Source organism: Dermacentor silvarum, chromosome 3 (assembly GCF_013339745.2).
Source record: "Dermacentor silvarum isolate Dsil-2018 chromosome 3, BIME_Dsil_1.4, whole genome shotgun sequence".
Lineage (NCBI taxonomy): Eukaryota > Metazoa > Arthropoda > Arachnida > Ixodida > Ixodidae > Dermacentor > Dermacentor silvarum.
In genome coordinates, this window is record NC_051156.1 from 145951926 (window position 1) to 145967914 (window position 15989).

The 15989-nt window shown below is 46.1% G+C and overlaps 1 protein-coding gene and 1 long non-coding RNA gene across 4 annotated transcripts in view; one reads left to right on the top strand and one right to left on the bottom strand.

The window, feature by feature from the left end:
- Nucleotides 1–15989, top strand: part of LOC119445879 (nuclear pore complex protein Nup58-like) — an 83798-nt gene that overhangs the window by 45741 nt on the left and 22068 nt on the right. For 2 of the 3 annotated variants that reach the window (XM_049663699.1, XM_049663698.1), the window contains exon 3: nucleotides 7753–7860. In XM_049663699.1, coding sequence (XP_049519656.1) covers nucleotides 7753–7860 — 108 coding nt within the window. Of the gene's footprint in view, nucleotides 1–6458; nucleotides 6615–7107; nucleotides 7861–15989 lie in introns of those variants that run through there. The other variant, XM_049663700.1, reaches the window with a different exon arrangement.
- The window catches only part of LOC125944007 (uncharacterized), a 77958-nt gene continuing 69054 nt past the window's right edge, over nucleotides 7086–15989 (bottom strand). The window contains exon 4 of the long non-coding RNA XR_007466052.1: nucleotides 7086–7197. This is a non-coding gene — a long non-coding RNA (uncharacterized LOC125944007). The remainder of the gene's footprint in view (nucleotides 7198–15989) is intronic.

Genomic DNA, 15989 nt, shown 5'->3' on the forward strand with positions numbered 1-15989 from the left:
CCATTAGGATGTGCTGAGTGGTCTTCCGACACTTGCTCTTCTTGTTGCGAATATTTGCTACGGTACGTTTTTGTCATTGGGGAACCAACTCGTGCCTCAAATAGCAAGGCAATGCCAATTTGTTTATGGCGCTAGCACCTAGCAACATTATGTTTCTCGAGGAGCACACCAGAAGTGTGCCTCAGGCAACAAGAAGTGGAGGTGTCTCCGAAACTGTGAGAATTATAAAAAAAAAATCATCTAAAAGGAGGTAATGGTTCAAGCTGAGAGTTGTATAGGATAGATATGATATACGAGCGTAAGTTTAGTTAAGGAAAGTGCCGATTAATCATCACGTCTTTCTCGTAATTATGATAATTACCTATTATAATCTAAAATAGCTCGAGCATCATCGTCTTCTACAGATGGCTCGTTGGCGCCCCTCGGCGCCACCGCGCGTACGGGCTCGTGCCACTCCTCCCGCGTTCGTCGTCGTCTGCTTCTACAGCTGGCTCCATTGCCGGTCATCATTCCAGCGTAGAATTTCATTTCTCTTCTGTCGCCGTAATTAGGAGGCCACGTTTACGGGCGCTTGAGTCATTGCATAAGGGGGTATGAGTCATTAATTGTTCGTGTCCTAACGCGCGCTCCGCCGGCGCGTTAAGACACATCGTCAGTTGCTCTTCTGCGTAAAGTAGGAGAATGACGTGCGTTAATCTAAGGTCTAGGGGCTAGCGCCTATAAATAGACTTAAAGGGAACATTAGGAGTACCTAAAGTTTTGAATGCGTAAGCATTTCTATGGTTACCCAACGAGAAAACTGTCTGAGAGTCCATCCATCCTTCGCGTAAGACGATCGCTTACAAGATAGCTGTGGAAGACGATGACGACGAACGCGTGAGCAGTGGCACGAACGTGAGGGGCATTATGGGAACGCTGGCATAATCAGCGGCGCCGGAGCCAGCTGTGGAAGAAGACAACGGTGAATCCGTGAACAGTAGTGGTACGAGCGAGTGTCTCTGACCACGTGACGTGTGCAATCAGGCACGCACAAGGCACACCATTAGTAAGCCAAAACTGTGGAGCAGCCGTCATTGGATCGGATCGTCATCAGCGCACCTGGCGCAGCCACCTGTAGTAGTTTGCTTGCGTCATCAGTTCACGTTGCACCGTTTCCGCAGCAGTTCGTGTCGCCGAAGCGCTGTCCCATTTACCGCATTGGCGCCAAGGCGACTGAAGCTGCTGAGCAGTGCTAGGATTACTTGCAGTGTTAAGCGCGAGCACTCAACAACACGTCGTTACTAGAAAATGCTCACGCGTCATTCAGATAACTCCCTGTGGAGATTCTACATAATTTTTACAGCTAAGCTGTTAAGAGCTAGGTTCCAGGAGATCGCGACCGTAGGCCAACCGGCGTGTACAACAATTCCGGCTCCATGTGCGTGGAAGTTGGCTCCATGTGCATGGTGGTTTCCCGCCAGTTCTGCCTTTGCACAATTGTCGAAATGGATGATCGATGCCCATTGTTATACCCCTCGCCACCGTCGATGCTTCTTGCCCAAGGGTCGCGATACTCGGCGGCGGCACGTCCCACCAATCGTTGTGCCCCTTTGTTTCGTGACGTAGAGATCGCGCTGTTATCAGCAGTTGCCATTTGGTCTTGCTATGGGACGGACGCTCGTTTAACCACATCTGCCAGAATCCTGGCGATGCCGTGCATTGTGCCGCAGCTGTGAAAGCTGTGGCTGATACGCTAGTCTATGACGATCGGGCGTAGATGGCGCAGCACACGTACCACTAGGCCATCGTGCCGGGCGAAAACCAGACGCTTGTGTCCTTGCTCATTTTGATGAACATGCCGAAGACGCTCTATACAGTCAATAATGAAAACATATCACTTCACATTAGCCATATTGACTATAGCCGAACCATAGTCACAGCTTTGCTGGCTTCCATCTTCACAGTAGTGGAAGGGCTCTGAATTTTTTCTACAGATTTTACCTTTTCATTTCTTTCTTCCCATTCTTGCAAATATCCATGTTTCATTAATCTTTATTTATTATTTAAAGTCGATACGCCACGTAGTGGCAGGAAATAAAATTCTATATGCAGACGAAGGTGAGCGTCGAGCAGCCAAGTCTCACAACGCACCAATACATTGCACCTCGTTTATATTTCTGATCTAGAGAAACTTATAATCACGCAATGTGAGCAACTTCATCTGAGCACTTTCTGAATATTCTTGGCAATGACGCCTCTTTGTAGGGGCACATAATATGCGCGTCTTACGGCCTAATAGCATTTACCGTTGCGCGTATAAAGCACTTTTGTGGTGTAATAAACCTCACGTTGCACCTACAAAGAGCTCTTACTGGCAGCTACTCCACCTTCGCAGTTTGTGTCATGCTTGTCATCATCATATATTTATTTGGTAGAAAAACGTCTCTCAAGGGAAAAAAAGTAAACGACTATAAGTGTTAACGCAGAGCGCTATCCAGCATCCGAGACATATAAGCCGCCTTGCCATCATCGGCGTTATTCTTGGCGACAAGCCATCAACGCCAATGCCATTGGCGTTGGCATGAAAATCGGGTTATATTGTTCTTAGCACTGCCATAGTCATCGTTGCCTCCGGCCTTGCTACCGCCTCCTTTTTACATACGTGTTTCACACAATTATGCTTCGCTCATGTCTTTAAAACGCTTTCAACACGCCTGGCAGTATACAGCCAGACGGGTTGAAATGAAACGAAGCGGGACTGTTTGCATTCAGGGGTGGTGTGGCCTCTCGCAATGCGATCTGTCCAGGCAGACACAAAAAGGTCGTCCCGCAAGGCTGTTTTTAGGCAAACCAACCCAGCCTCGTGGCGACTAACGGTATTCCCAGGACTAAATGAACATGAACATAAAGTTAACTCTTGTGAGGATCACACGATGCTGCGCGAGCGGCTCATGTCGGTAGGGCGATAAGACTAGAAACGATAAATTTTAAATGCAGCAGATCAAGTGTCACTTGTGCTGCGGCTCAATCTTAGCGCCAATGCCTGCAAGCACACTCTGTTCCCTGTCAGAAATAGCGTCACAAGATCGCGAATTCCGCCTATGAGTTAAAAATGTGGGGTCAAACTCTGCTGCACCCGCCGTGGTTCCTATTGGCTATGGTGTTGGGCGGCTAAGCAAGAGGTCGCGGGAGCGAATCCCTGCCCACGGCGGCCCTATTTCGATGGGGCGAAATGCAAAAAAACACCCGTGTACTTAGACTTAAGTGCACGTTATAGAACCCCAGGTGGTATAACTTATTCCGCAGTCCCTCACTACGGCGTGCCTCATAATCGCATCGTGGTTTTGGCACGTGAAACCCCACAATTAAATTTAAAAAAAACAAACTCTGCTGCAAAATTCTGCTGCCCGTCTTCAAGGAAAATAACAATTTCTGCGTTTAATGGTGCAACAAAGCGAATAGTGTGTGTTATTTGCTGACAGACTCAAATTCTTCACCGTGTAACTCTAAAGTCCTAGACTTGCCGTGGCGGCGTAGAGGCTATGGCGTAACGCATCGAAGTGCGAAGGTGCGGGATCAACTCCCGGCCGCGGCGACCCGTTTCGAAGGGGGCGAAATGCAAGAGCGCCCGAGTTCCGTGCAATGAATGCATCCTAAAGAACCATACGTATTCAAAATTGTATCGGAGTCCCCCACTACGGCATTCCTCACATTCCTATCACGCTTCTGCCCAAAAAAGCCTCGAATTTGATGAAATTTTAGAATCCCAGATGCGCTATGGAAACGGCACAGTTCCTCTCGTGTCAGGAGCCTTGTGCAACATTTAACGTTGCGATACTTACAAATACGGTGGTAACATGAAAAAAAAAAAAACTAGTTTTCGGTAGTTGGGCAAAGAGTCACACGTAATAGATATTTTGAAACAAATTTTATTTTCCACAAGAAATTTACTATGATTTCTTCTATGCAGTTTTAAGACTGATCTGGTCTGACAACGTCAACAAATTATTAACTTGCTTGTAGCATCAAGATTTGAATGAAAGTCCTCTTCCAAGCTGTGTAATAAACTACATGTTTCCAACCCCAGACCTGTCTTGAGTTGCACTAGTTGTATGCAGGGTAAATGCTGAAGTCTGACCAGTTGGTCGGCATCAGTTTCGTAAACAGCGACAATTTCACGTGAAAAATGATGGTTCACTTAAGTGACATGATTTTTTTTCAAGGACGCTCTGCCAACTTGTCAAAAACACTAGCACGAAATGGTAGGTTTGAGCAGCAATTAAAGATGAATATTACCAAAAATGTCGATGGCTGCTCCAAACACATATGTGATCACTTCCTGTCGGCACAAGCATAGAAAACGCTGGAGTTGGAACTTTAATATATTGTCGCCGATGTTGGAGCTGCATGACAATGGCCGAAGCAGTGACAATAATCAATTTAGCTGAATAAAACTCAGACTCAGCATTGCATAGACTATATTGGTGCCTTTAATTATTGTAGTAAGTAATAAGTTCCACGTAATCTTTTATGCTTCGTCTAAATATATATACACTGATATTTTCAACAACACACTGACACCAAGAACAAAAAATAGGGGATATTACTTGTACTTACTATTTGAATTAAAGAAATGATAAATTAATGGAAGTGAAAGTGGATGAAAAAAACGCGGTAGCTCAATTGGTAAGAGCATCGCACACGTAATGCGAAGACATAGGATCGTTCCCCATCTGCGGCAAGTTGTTTTTTCATCAACTGTCACTTCCATTAATTTATCATTTCTAAATTCAGTTAGTAAGTACAAGTCATTTCCCCTATGTTGTCATTGGCGTCTGCGTGTTGTTGGCTTCTTATGAAATGATTACTAAAAATCGGGCCCCTCGCTTCCATAACCTCTCGTTCTTTACATAACGAGGGTCTCGAATCCGCCAACATTGATGCCTTCGGTAGCATTTGTATGTCTATTCACCAGTTGCCTTCACTCCCAATAAAAACGTACTCGTGACGCCCTGCGGAGGAAAGGATGTTCCACATCCGCCGCCAAGGCTTGTGAGGGGTGGCGCTGGCTAACACTTTCAGGGTTAGTTATAGTAGTAAAACATAAATAGCCCAGACAAGTGGGTGGGAAAACCGCCCCGCAATAGCTCATTTGGTAAGAGCATATCATGCGTAATGCGTTGACGTAGGATCGTTCCCCACCTGTGGCAAGTTGTTTTCTCACCCACTTACACTTCCGTTAATTTTTCATTTCTTTAATTCAATTGGTAAGCACAAGTATTTTCCCCTATGTTGTCCTTGATGTCTGTGTGCTGTTGACTTCTTGTGATATTATTACTAAAATGGGGCACCTCGGTACTCTTTCTTATCACTCATACTTTCAGTCACATTCATTTGATAATGACATAATACCACTCTCAATGTGACAGATGACTTCCGCACAAATCAGGCAAGTTCTAGAGATTTTCAAGAAAGGAGAAATTTTCATTCACTCGAGTGTAGCACGAAGCTAAAAGGGTTTACTTCTATTCGTCAGAAGGGTTTCCTTCCTAGCTTCGTTCCACCATCGTGGATGGCATTCTTCCTGTTCATGCTGTCTTTTCATACTGCATCTCACAATAGCCAAATCAATCCAGAATTAAATTCGTGGCGACAACTCCGCCGTTCCTCACAAGTGTGGCACAGACGGTGCCGCGAATGCGACAAGAAGACGTCCCTCAAATGAAAACCTCTGAAAGACACAAGCCTACAAACTCTGCCTTCATTTCCTTCTTTCGATAGGACTTCTCTCTCTCTCCCTGGCTCATAAAAGAAAGAGTTTGGTGTAGCATTACAACTTGCTCACTGTCCGCTAGAATTGCAACACGAGAAGCACACACACACCAGTCTTCTTTTTTTCTTTTGTCGCTGAAGGGCGTGGCCTCTAAACCATAGTGCACGCCACCACGATTAACATAAACGTAATGCCTCTTGCAGGCCAAACCGTACTTTCGTGAGAACAAAAGAGGAACTAAATGTTAATTCACCTGCCTCCTATGGCCACGTTATGCTGTTGAAATACCTGAAAGCCCCGATTGACATACTAATTTTTCATCGTGTCTGAGCACAAAGGGTGGCGATAATGAAAACCTCAAACTGGTCCACGAGTTTGTTCGGCGGAAAAGCCTAGCGACATCCGGTTAATACGCGGCACTCGTGCACGTATCCCAACAGTTGGGCCTGATTGTGGCTGACGGTGTTCCGTATTGGAACTGGCACTGAATATGTAATTGAGCACTCCTAGATCACCTACCGGCTTTATTCAATCACGTATCGCACGCCGGAGCAAAGAGAGGATGAAAGCTGGAGTAAAAAAAGATATGTTAATCGAACAATCACTACAAAAAGAAAAGGTAAAATCAGTAAGGTGAAGAATATGGATACTTCATAGGATTACTTGTTGCGAAAGACAGCTCGTTTTAGCGACGGTAGAGGGGGTATTGATGAATCTCAAAATGGGCGTTATATCTCCCTCGCCTTCCGTTAAGGCCGGTTTAAACTTGCTCTTCAAGCGAACTACCAGGTATAAAAGCAGGCTCGTCAGCGAGTCGAATCAGAAGCTTCTGCTCCTCCGACGGATTAGGAACACCACCATGGTAAGCCACCGGCGAACTTTTCATTACCCACGAGGCCATGTTACGACATTTCTGAATGCGTTGCTTAAGAACGCACTGGCTGGCTGAGAGGTAGAACTAGTATAAATTCATAGGTTTGCTACATAACCAATACTTTAACAATCAAATCATGCCCGCTGTTAATAATCGGACAGTTTTCCAGAAGCATACAATTATGTTCAGAACTGTATTGTTGCTGAAAGCGAAAGTATTACTCACCTAAATTATGTTTAATCTCTATGCCAAGTAGATACCGTTTCGCTCTTCAGTAGCTCTCATGTGAGCGACGTGTGAAAAGTAGATCTGATAGCTTTCTCTGCTATATTTTTGTTGTGAATGTACACACGACTTGAAGTAATGACCCAAAATTATACCTCTCGATAGAAGAAATAAATCAGAAACGTACTAAAAAAGAACGCAGACTACATTCATATCAATACTGTTTCTAGAGGCGTCATCTCCTTTACTTCTGCAGCTGCGTGCCTGCATCGTCCTCGCCTTGGCCGCCAGCGCCTTCGCTGGTCACGTTGGTCACGCTGTCGGTGGCTACACCCTCGCCAGCAACCTCGGCTACGGCCTTGGCTACGGAAGCCTCGGCTATTCCGGTCTCGGCTACGGTGGCCTTGGTCTCTCCCATTACGGCCTGTCCCACGGAGTTGGCTACTCCGGCCTGACCGGCTATGGTGCTGGCTTTGGATACGGATACGCCCCAGCCGCCAGCTACGCCGTCGCTGCTCCAGCTGTTACCCGCACCGTCTCCACCTACCACGCTGCTCCAGCTGTGACCGCTGTCCACGCCGCTCCAGCCGTGACTGCTGTCCACGCCGCCCCAGCCGTCGCCACCTACGCTGCCGCCCCAGCCGTCACTCGCGTAGCCACCTACGCTGCCCCAGCTGTCACCAGGGTGGTTCAGTCCGCTCCAGCTGTCACCTACGCTGCCGCCCCAGCTGTCACCAGGGTGGTCCAGTCCGCTCCAGCTGTCACCTACGCTGCTGCCCCCGCTGTCACCCGGGTGGTCCAGTCCGCTCCAGCTGTCACCTACGCTGCTGCCCCAGCTGTCACCAGGGTGGTCCAGTCCGCTCCAGTTGTCCAGACCTATGCTGCCCCCGCCGTGACCAAGGTTGTCCAGTCCACTCCAGTTGTCCAGACCTACGCTGCCCCCGCAGTGACCAAGGTTGTCCAGTCCACTCCAGTTGTCCAGACCTACGCTGCCCCCGCAGTGACCAAGGTTGTCCAGTCCGCTCCTCTTGTCCAGACCTACGCTGCCCCAGCTGTCCACACCGTCCACGCTGCCCCAGCTGTTGCCACCGTTTCCCACGCTGCCCCAGCCGTCGCCACCTACGGTGTTGCCCATGTGGCCCACGCTGCCCCAGCCGTCGCTACCTATGGCGTTGCCCACGCTGTCCCAGCCGTCGCCAGCTACGGTGTTGCTCACGCTGCCCCAGCCTACTACGGCTACGGTGTTGGCTCCCTCGGCTATGGTGCCGGCAGCTACGGCTACGGCCACGGTCTTCTCGGCTATGGCCTGAACTACGGCTACGGCCTTGGCTCTCCTCTCAGCTACTCCACCCTCCTCCGCAAGAAGAAGTGTAAGTTCCGCTATATTGCCTGTGGTAACCAATCATTTATTATATCGATCTGTTCTGAAATTGCGCAGTGCTAACGTGTATGTTTTGTTCCCGTTCCAGAAATCCTCTTTCTCCTGAAACTTGTACCGGACACAAACCACACAGCCATGGACAACCAGATTTTCTGGTTTCAATGATGTATAATCATTGTTATCACGAAATAAACTGTTTGTCTGAAGTTTTTCTCTCTTGGCTGATGTACTGCACAAGAAGAAATTATCGTATCGTTAAAGAAATTACGCAGATCCACCGCACTGTCGGAATGTGCGTAAGCTAAGCTTTCGCATAACTTTCCTGTGCCGCGCTCGAGCCCGCGCCGCTAAATCAGGTGAAGGCGGCGCGGGTGCACACTCTATTACGCCGTCGTGAAGCAACGAAGTCATATCTTGCTGCAATCAATCAGCTCTTCTCCCGCATTTTTTTAAATGTGAAGCATTTCATCGCAAACATTTGCCACTTTGACAGTATCTGTCTATATACCTATAGCCACCTACGTCTTGGTGCACTCGTGGTCGTTTTGTTAACTTTGTCGGTACCATGCAAAATTGGCATAGTATGACAATAGCGTATGGCGAACATAAATTATAGGTTATGACATGAATGTCATGACATGCGTGCCATGTAGGTCATGAAACCGCCACCTAACATGACAGTGACCCAGCGAAAAAACATTAGCGCTCAAAAACCACTGAAATGGGTACGAACGTGGGCACTAAGGGAAGGTAACACTAAAGGATGATGGTAGAAGGCATAGTCATGAGCATGACTCTTCAAAACAGACTACGACTCAGCAAAAAAGAGTTACACTCAAAAACCACTGAAGTGAGTTCGGACATGGGTACTAAGTGAAGAAACACTAAAAGATGGCGGTAGGAGACGTAGTCATCACCATGACTCAGCAAAAATAACACTGAATCAGCGAGAAAATAATTACACTTAGAAAACACTGAATTGGTTCTGCCGTGGGCACTAAGTGAAGTAAACACTATATGATGGTGGTAGAAGCCATAGTCATGACCATGACTCAGCAAAAATGAAAATGACTCAACGAAAGAAGATTAACAATAAAAAACCAATGGAATGGGTTCGGATGTGTTACTGTGTGAAGGAAAAGGCTAAAGGTTGAAGGTCGAAGTCATAGTGATGAGCATGACGAAGGCCTTAGCATTACCGATTAAGGCCGGCGATACATTGCGTCAAGTTGGGCCTTCAGTCTTGTTGGACATTCCCGCTGCTGTCTCACATGAGCTTTGTGACGTTCCATGCTTTAGATGCTGTAGTGCAGCGCTCCGAAAGGACAGCCTTTCTCCTCTCCCGTCACCCTGTATCCCTGTTACGGCTGCGGGAAAAGGCTCCAGCGGCAGCGAAAGATTGCAGTCTCATTCCACGGCGGCGCTCACTCCGCTGGATACAGCAGACGTATGACGAAGCGGCCTATATTTAAACCCACCTAAGCTTCCGCTAAAGATATTCTGGTTAACGACGACTCTCTTCATTAAGGAATTACACAATGAACAACAAGCGTTACCTGAATATATTCTCTGTATCGCTGTGAAGCGCATCATTTATTTTATAAAGCGAATAGCGTTCGGCTATTTGCTTGCATTGACAATCATCGTCGACGGTTTCTTCACATTTCTTTATTGTGTTAGCATTATTAGTAGACAGTTTTAGTTTAACGTTAGCGTAATATCGGGGTTAAGGGAAATAGCGTCACCGTTCCGCAAACGAACTTTGCAGAAAGAGAGTTTTAATATAGCGTGATATCGTAGTCTACGTGCTGGACACTATTCCATAGCGCTTTGAATTTCGCATGCATAGTGCACCTGAGTGATTCTATCTCTGTGCGTCCGGAAAGTGCGGGAGTCAGCGCAATGGAAGCCAGCAGCGCGCTGTATTTGTATGTTCTATGTCAGCAGATCTTCGGCGAAAATGTACGAGCAGTACAAGCTGTCTACCATACCCTCCGTAATCTTTCGATCTGAGAGGCCATAAGCCAATGTCGCGCCTGTTTCCTTACTTCACCGATATGTGTCGCTGGCATCTGGAAGTTTGCTGGAGATTTGGAGATTTATAAAAATGAGAAGAAAGAAATTAGAAGGGAAAATCTTTACGATAACACAAAGGGCAGTGCCATGCTATTTGAGGCTCGAGCTGGTTGCCTAAGGTCCGAAACATACCGGAGCAAATATTCGGAACTAGATGAGGCATGTGCATGCTGCAGAAAAGATCCAGAGACCACTGAGCACATCTTAATGGAATGCGACGGCATCCACCCAGCGCCATGTTTTACATGACCGCCGCCATGTTTTACGTAAACTACGTAAACCACGCAAAGGCGGTAATGTTAAACCTGAGTAAAATCATGCGTACTGCGAACGGTATGGGTCGTTACGCGTTCTGCGCATGCGCATTTCGATCCCGCTATTCCACTAAGCCCGCTAAACTAAAGCTGTCTAGTGTCAAAACAGAAAGAAAGTGCATGCATGTGAAGTATGGGAAGCCGGTCACGTAGAAGTAGAAAGGAATTGGATAGCTTAGAAGAGCTTTTATGTGTGTATGTGTATATATGCATGTATTTGTATGTGGATATATTTTTTTTATTTTTTTTATTTCACAAAACTGCCAGCTTATATTTGGAAGCCCAGGCAGGAGTGGTACAAACATCACGTGATTTCAAACTCTTTTTCCTCAAGGGAACAAAAAATAATAATAAAAAGACAGCCCAATAGGCAAGGCAAACATATTCTAATACACAGTACAAAGAAATACGATGACGCCATCACATTTGCTGCCAATAGGAAAGGCGTAATAAAAGACACATCAGAATATCCAGCACAAGCAAAAAAGAAACAATGAACGCATGACATTACAAGTACGTCTGTACTGCAGATGAGAAGGAAGCGGTAGTGGTTGAATTGACCAAACTTTGCGGAAGGGCATTCCATTCGCGAATTGTTTTGGGCACGAAGGAAGAAAGATATGCGTTTGTTCTAGCATGCGGCACTAAAATTGTTTGATTGTGGTTACCTCTGGTCAGTCGCGATTTATTAAATTGCATGTAGTTGTCAAATCTAATTTTAGTGTGGTTGTTAACTATGTTATACATTGTCTGTAGACGCAGAATTTTGCGACGAGTCTACTGTCTGGAGCCCAGATCGCAATCTTAAGTCGGTGACTGAAATACGCCAATCATAAGCATTGTAGATAAATCTAAGAGCTTTTTTTAACGCTTTCGATAATGTCTATATCAGTCTTTGTGTGTGTGTGAGAGAGAGAGAGAGAGAAATAGAAGAGAGGAAAGGCAGGGAGGTTAACCAGAAGCACGTCCTGTTTGCTACCCTGCACTGGGGAACGGGGGTATAGGGATGAAAATAGAGAGAAAGAAAATCTTTGTGTGAGGGTCCCAGACAATATCTGCATACTCGAGTATCGGCCTAATAACTGTCTTATATGCGGTGAATTTGGTAGCATTGGTGCAGTTTTTTAAACGGTGCTTTAATAACCATAACTTTTTCGTTGCTGCCGAGGATACCGAACATGAGCGTTATAGCTCATCTTAGAATCAATTGTAATTCCAAGATATGTGAATTCCTCTACTTGTTTAATTATTATCCATATGATTTATCTTGTAGGCGCAAATTAGCGGATTTTCTTACGTGTAATAACCATGTACGCGCATTTCGAGATGTTTAAAGTCATATGCCACTGGATACACCAGTCGTGTATTGATATTACATAGTCGGGTAAGCTTGATTGGTCATCCACAGATTGGATGCTCGAGTAAACAATACAGTCGTCTGCGAAATGTGGCACCGCACGGCAAATTTGCAAGCAAGGTCATTTAGGTAAATAAGAAAAAGAAGTGGTCCTAAAACCGAGCCCTGTGGTGTGGAACCCCCGAAAGTACAGAAGCAAGCGATGAATTCGAAGCACCTATGCTGACAAATTGTCCTCAATGCGTCAAGTACGAATTAAGCCAACGCAAAGCTTGTTCACTGCGTATGATGCTGTTTAGCTGTATGATCATTTTTTTTTGTGTGTGTGTGTGAAACCCCATCGGAGGCTTTCTCGAAATATAAAAAAAAATAATGTCTACCTGCCCACCTCGGTCCAAGATTGCCAGTATTTCGTTAGTCATATGAAATAACTGCGTAGTGGTCGAAATGCCACGCCTGAATCCGTGCTGACTCTCACTAAAGAAATCGTTATTTTCTAAAAAGGAACTTAAATGCTTAGAAATAAAGTGTTCCATTACCTTAGTAGAGGTGCAGAGTAGAGAGATAGGTCTGTAATTTTCTACATTAAGCTTGTGTCCCTTTCTGTGCACTGGGACTATTTTGGCAACTTTCCAGTCATTGGGTAGATCCCCTTCCTTTAAGCTTGCGTTAAATATTATGAACAGGTATTTCGTTGACCATTCGGCGAACCGATTAAGAAAGGCATTAGGTATGTCGTGAGGACCTGCAGATTTTTTGGATCTAAGTTTAGGAGTGACGAAAATATGCCTTCCTCAATATGACAAAATCTTGAAGCTCGAGACCATCGCAATGAGCATCATTTTCCTGTGTGGGTTCACGTAAAAATAACGAAGAAAAAAACGTGTGAAAAGCTTCCGCAATGCGCTGGGTGTCGTTAACTTCGACATCATTCAATTTTATCTTGTCTACAAGGCTGTTCCGCTTCGATATATGCATCAAAAACTTCCTTGGGTTGTTTTTTAGAAAGCTTTGCATTCTGACATTAAACAAATTGTATTTACTTAATTTTAACTCGCTTATAAGGTTTGCTCTGAGTGACGCCAGGACAGAATGGCTTGACCGATATCATGATAATCGTTTTAATTGACGCTTTAAGTGCAAGATTTTACATGTAATCCAAGGGCTTTTTCGGTTGATCTTTTTTTTTTTTGCTTTTTAGGAATGTATTTTTTTATGCATTCGGTCACGGCACTCTTAAAGTGCAGCCACAGCTCATTGACTTTGTTTTTGCTCATTCATCTTTGTTTTTGGCAAAAAATGTCATAATCTTGTTCTAAGGATAGTCGAGAATGCTTTCGTCTTCGGCGTTATTGAAATCTAAGAATTATTTCATAGGTTCGCGCGATCTTGTATCGTAAAGTTGCATTTGAAGAGAATTATCTTGTCATCGGATATTCCCGGTAAAACATCCACAGAAGGGCTCTTTTCATGAATTGCTTGCGAATCAAGAGCAAGGTCAAGTGTGGCGCTGGAACTGGAAGTGACACGTGCTGGTATCTGCACAAGCAGTGTGAGATTAAAGCAGTACGCAATTTCAAGCAACATTTCAGACTGCGCGCAGGGCGGTAGTGAGCACAGTTGTTCCCAGTTTATTGTGGGCAGATTTATGTCGCCGCACATGACAATCTTGTCGTGGCGTTTGGTGTTTATTTGAAGAAATTCATGCAGTGACTGAAGCATCGAAACGTCAGCGCTGGGAGGCCTGTAGACTACACCGACTAGTAGGCTGCATTCACACAAATGAACAAGAATGCAGACCATTTGAACACTCGTGTCATGGGGAATAATAGCGAAGTCAATTCCCTTTTTTTAAGATAATTGCTACGCCACCCCCTCTTGAGCCGCGATCCCTCCTGACCGATGATGTGAGCGCTTGGTACTATGCATGCATCCGAGATGTTTTTGCTTAGCCATGTTTCAGTTAGGAGTGTTACATCCGGACGAAAGGCCAAGAGTAAACTTTCTAGTTCTACAGTTTTATTCGTTATACTGCTAGCATTAGCACATAGCATAGTGAGCTCTCGTGGAACGATTTCTTGTTCGACATTTCCATTGCTGCTGCTGTCGCTTTATTGCATGCCGCATCGGGAGGCTGGTTGAGAACGTGTTAATGTACATGGTTGGGACGCGGGAGATGCGTCTGTGAGCCCTTTCGAGTGCGAACTTTATAGGCATCGCCACGATGCTCTGTGGAACTCTGTGGTCGTTGTCACAATGCCCTCTGGACGCCTGTTTTTACGCGGTTGCCCCCCCCCCCTCCCCCCCGGCAAGATCATTGCAGAAGTGGCGGCGCGCACTTTTGTACTCACGTGCGCAACAGCCCAGAAGGGAGATAGTTCGGCATTTGGGAAAGTGACAGCACTCGTAGCACGTCTCGAAAACTATTGTAGCAGCACAAGCACACAAATTCGTTTGCATCGAATGCAGCTGCTACATTTGTGGCGTTACGGCAGCGTAGGCAAGCGACCCTCGCTGTGACGCCCGACGCCGAACCACGAAACTGAACCAGAATTCCAACAATACCTGCCAAAAATTTTCCAATCCGGGATGAGCCAGCGAGCTATATTTCTAGCGATGTATTGGACGGCGTTGGTTTTATGTGACGCGAAGTTCCATATAGGCGCAGCATGCATACTCTAAAGTACGCTTTGCCAATTTTATAATGCAATCACACGCCGTTAGAATGAAACGATATATAACAAAATAACCCATATAACGAAGTAAGTGCTATTTTCGTAAATGTTCCTTGAAACCTCTTTTTTTTCAGAGAACGTATATAATTGCCCTGCCAATGAATATAAAGAACTAGAGTTGTTTCCGCAACCAAAAAATACCCGGCCCTTCGCGCTAAATATATCGCTTTCGGCGGTTTTCCGCACACATTCGGTGCAGCAGTTCGGACCACCCGCGTCCTGGCGTCTAAAACGCCTTCGAGCAACACTGGTGTTCGTCACCAATGCGCGTAGCTCTGCGTAAGCAGCAAGTCATTATTGAGGTCGCACTTGTGTCTTTCACGGCGGCTCCGCGCCAGCATGCGCCACAAGGCGTGGCTTCCAAGATTACACCGACTTAATCTCTCGAAGGCAACGACTGGCTAAGGGACCGTGCCGGTTCAACTCCGAAGCGAAAAAATAAGCGTTCGAACCGGTTGGAAGGGGTATAAATTCATTTGCATACCAGAAGAATAATTCCAGGAAAGCACCACAAATTTCTTTTGTACAAAAACTCGACCATGCTGCTCAGCTTACCTGAAAGATTACACCTGCTGTTTGTTCTTCAGCCGCCGTATCGCGTTCTCCTTCGTGACAAATGCAGCATGCGATTGCTGCTGACAGCGTTTCTGGCGCTGTGTCAGAAACGCTTTCGTTCGCCTATTCTACAAAGCTTTCGATGTAGAGGCGCGTGAAATATCTCGAAAATGACGCACCACCGGAACTGATCACTCGAATAATATCGCTCTTGATTACAAATTACCTTTGCTTTCCGTGCGCCATCATTCCTTATGGTACTTATCGTCAACCAGACAAAGTATTTGGCAAGTAGATCTTCCACGGTTATGTGACTGTGTTCATCAAATGTTGCCTGTGCAGCTGGTGCCGCTTCGTCAGGAGCAGTTTACATGCTTTTGCGGGTTGGCTGAACCGCGTCGCACTTGCCTGCTGCGGGGCAGTGCACGGTTGCGCCCTGCAAGCTAGGACAGGAAAGTTGTATTCTGCGTTCCTCTGCGCAGTGTTATGTATTGCACAGTGCTCAGCGATTGAAACCCGATACTAGGACAACATGGCGGCCGGCAATTTCTTGCGCCACCGGTAGGGCGCTGGTGACACTGAGATGACGCATTTTTGTGTCACATCATAGCGACAATCTTTCTGATGCATCTTAACTGCATTCGGCCCCCTCAGCTATCAGCCAGCCATTACCGGTGGCCAAAAAGCGCCGGCCGCCATGCTGTCTCAGTATAGGCTCTT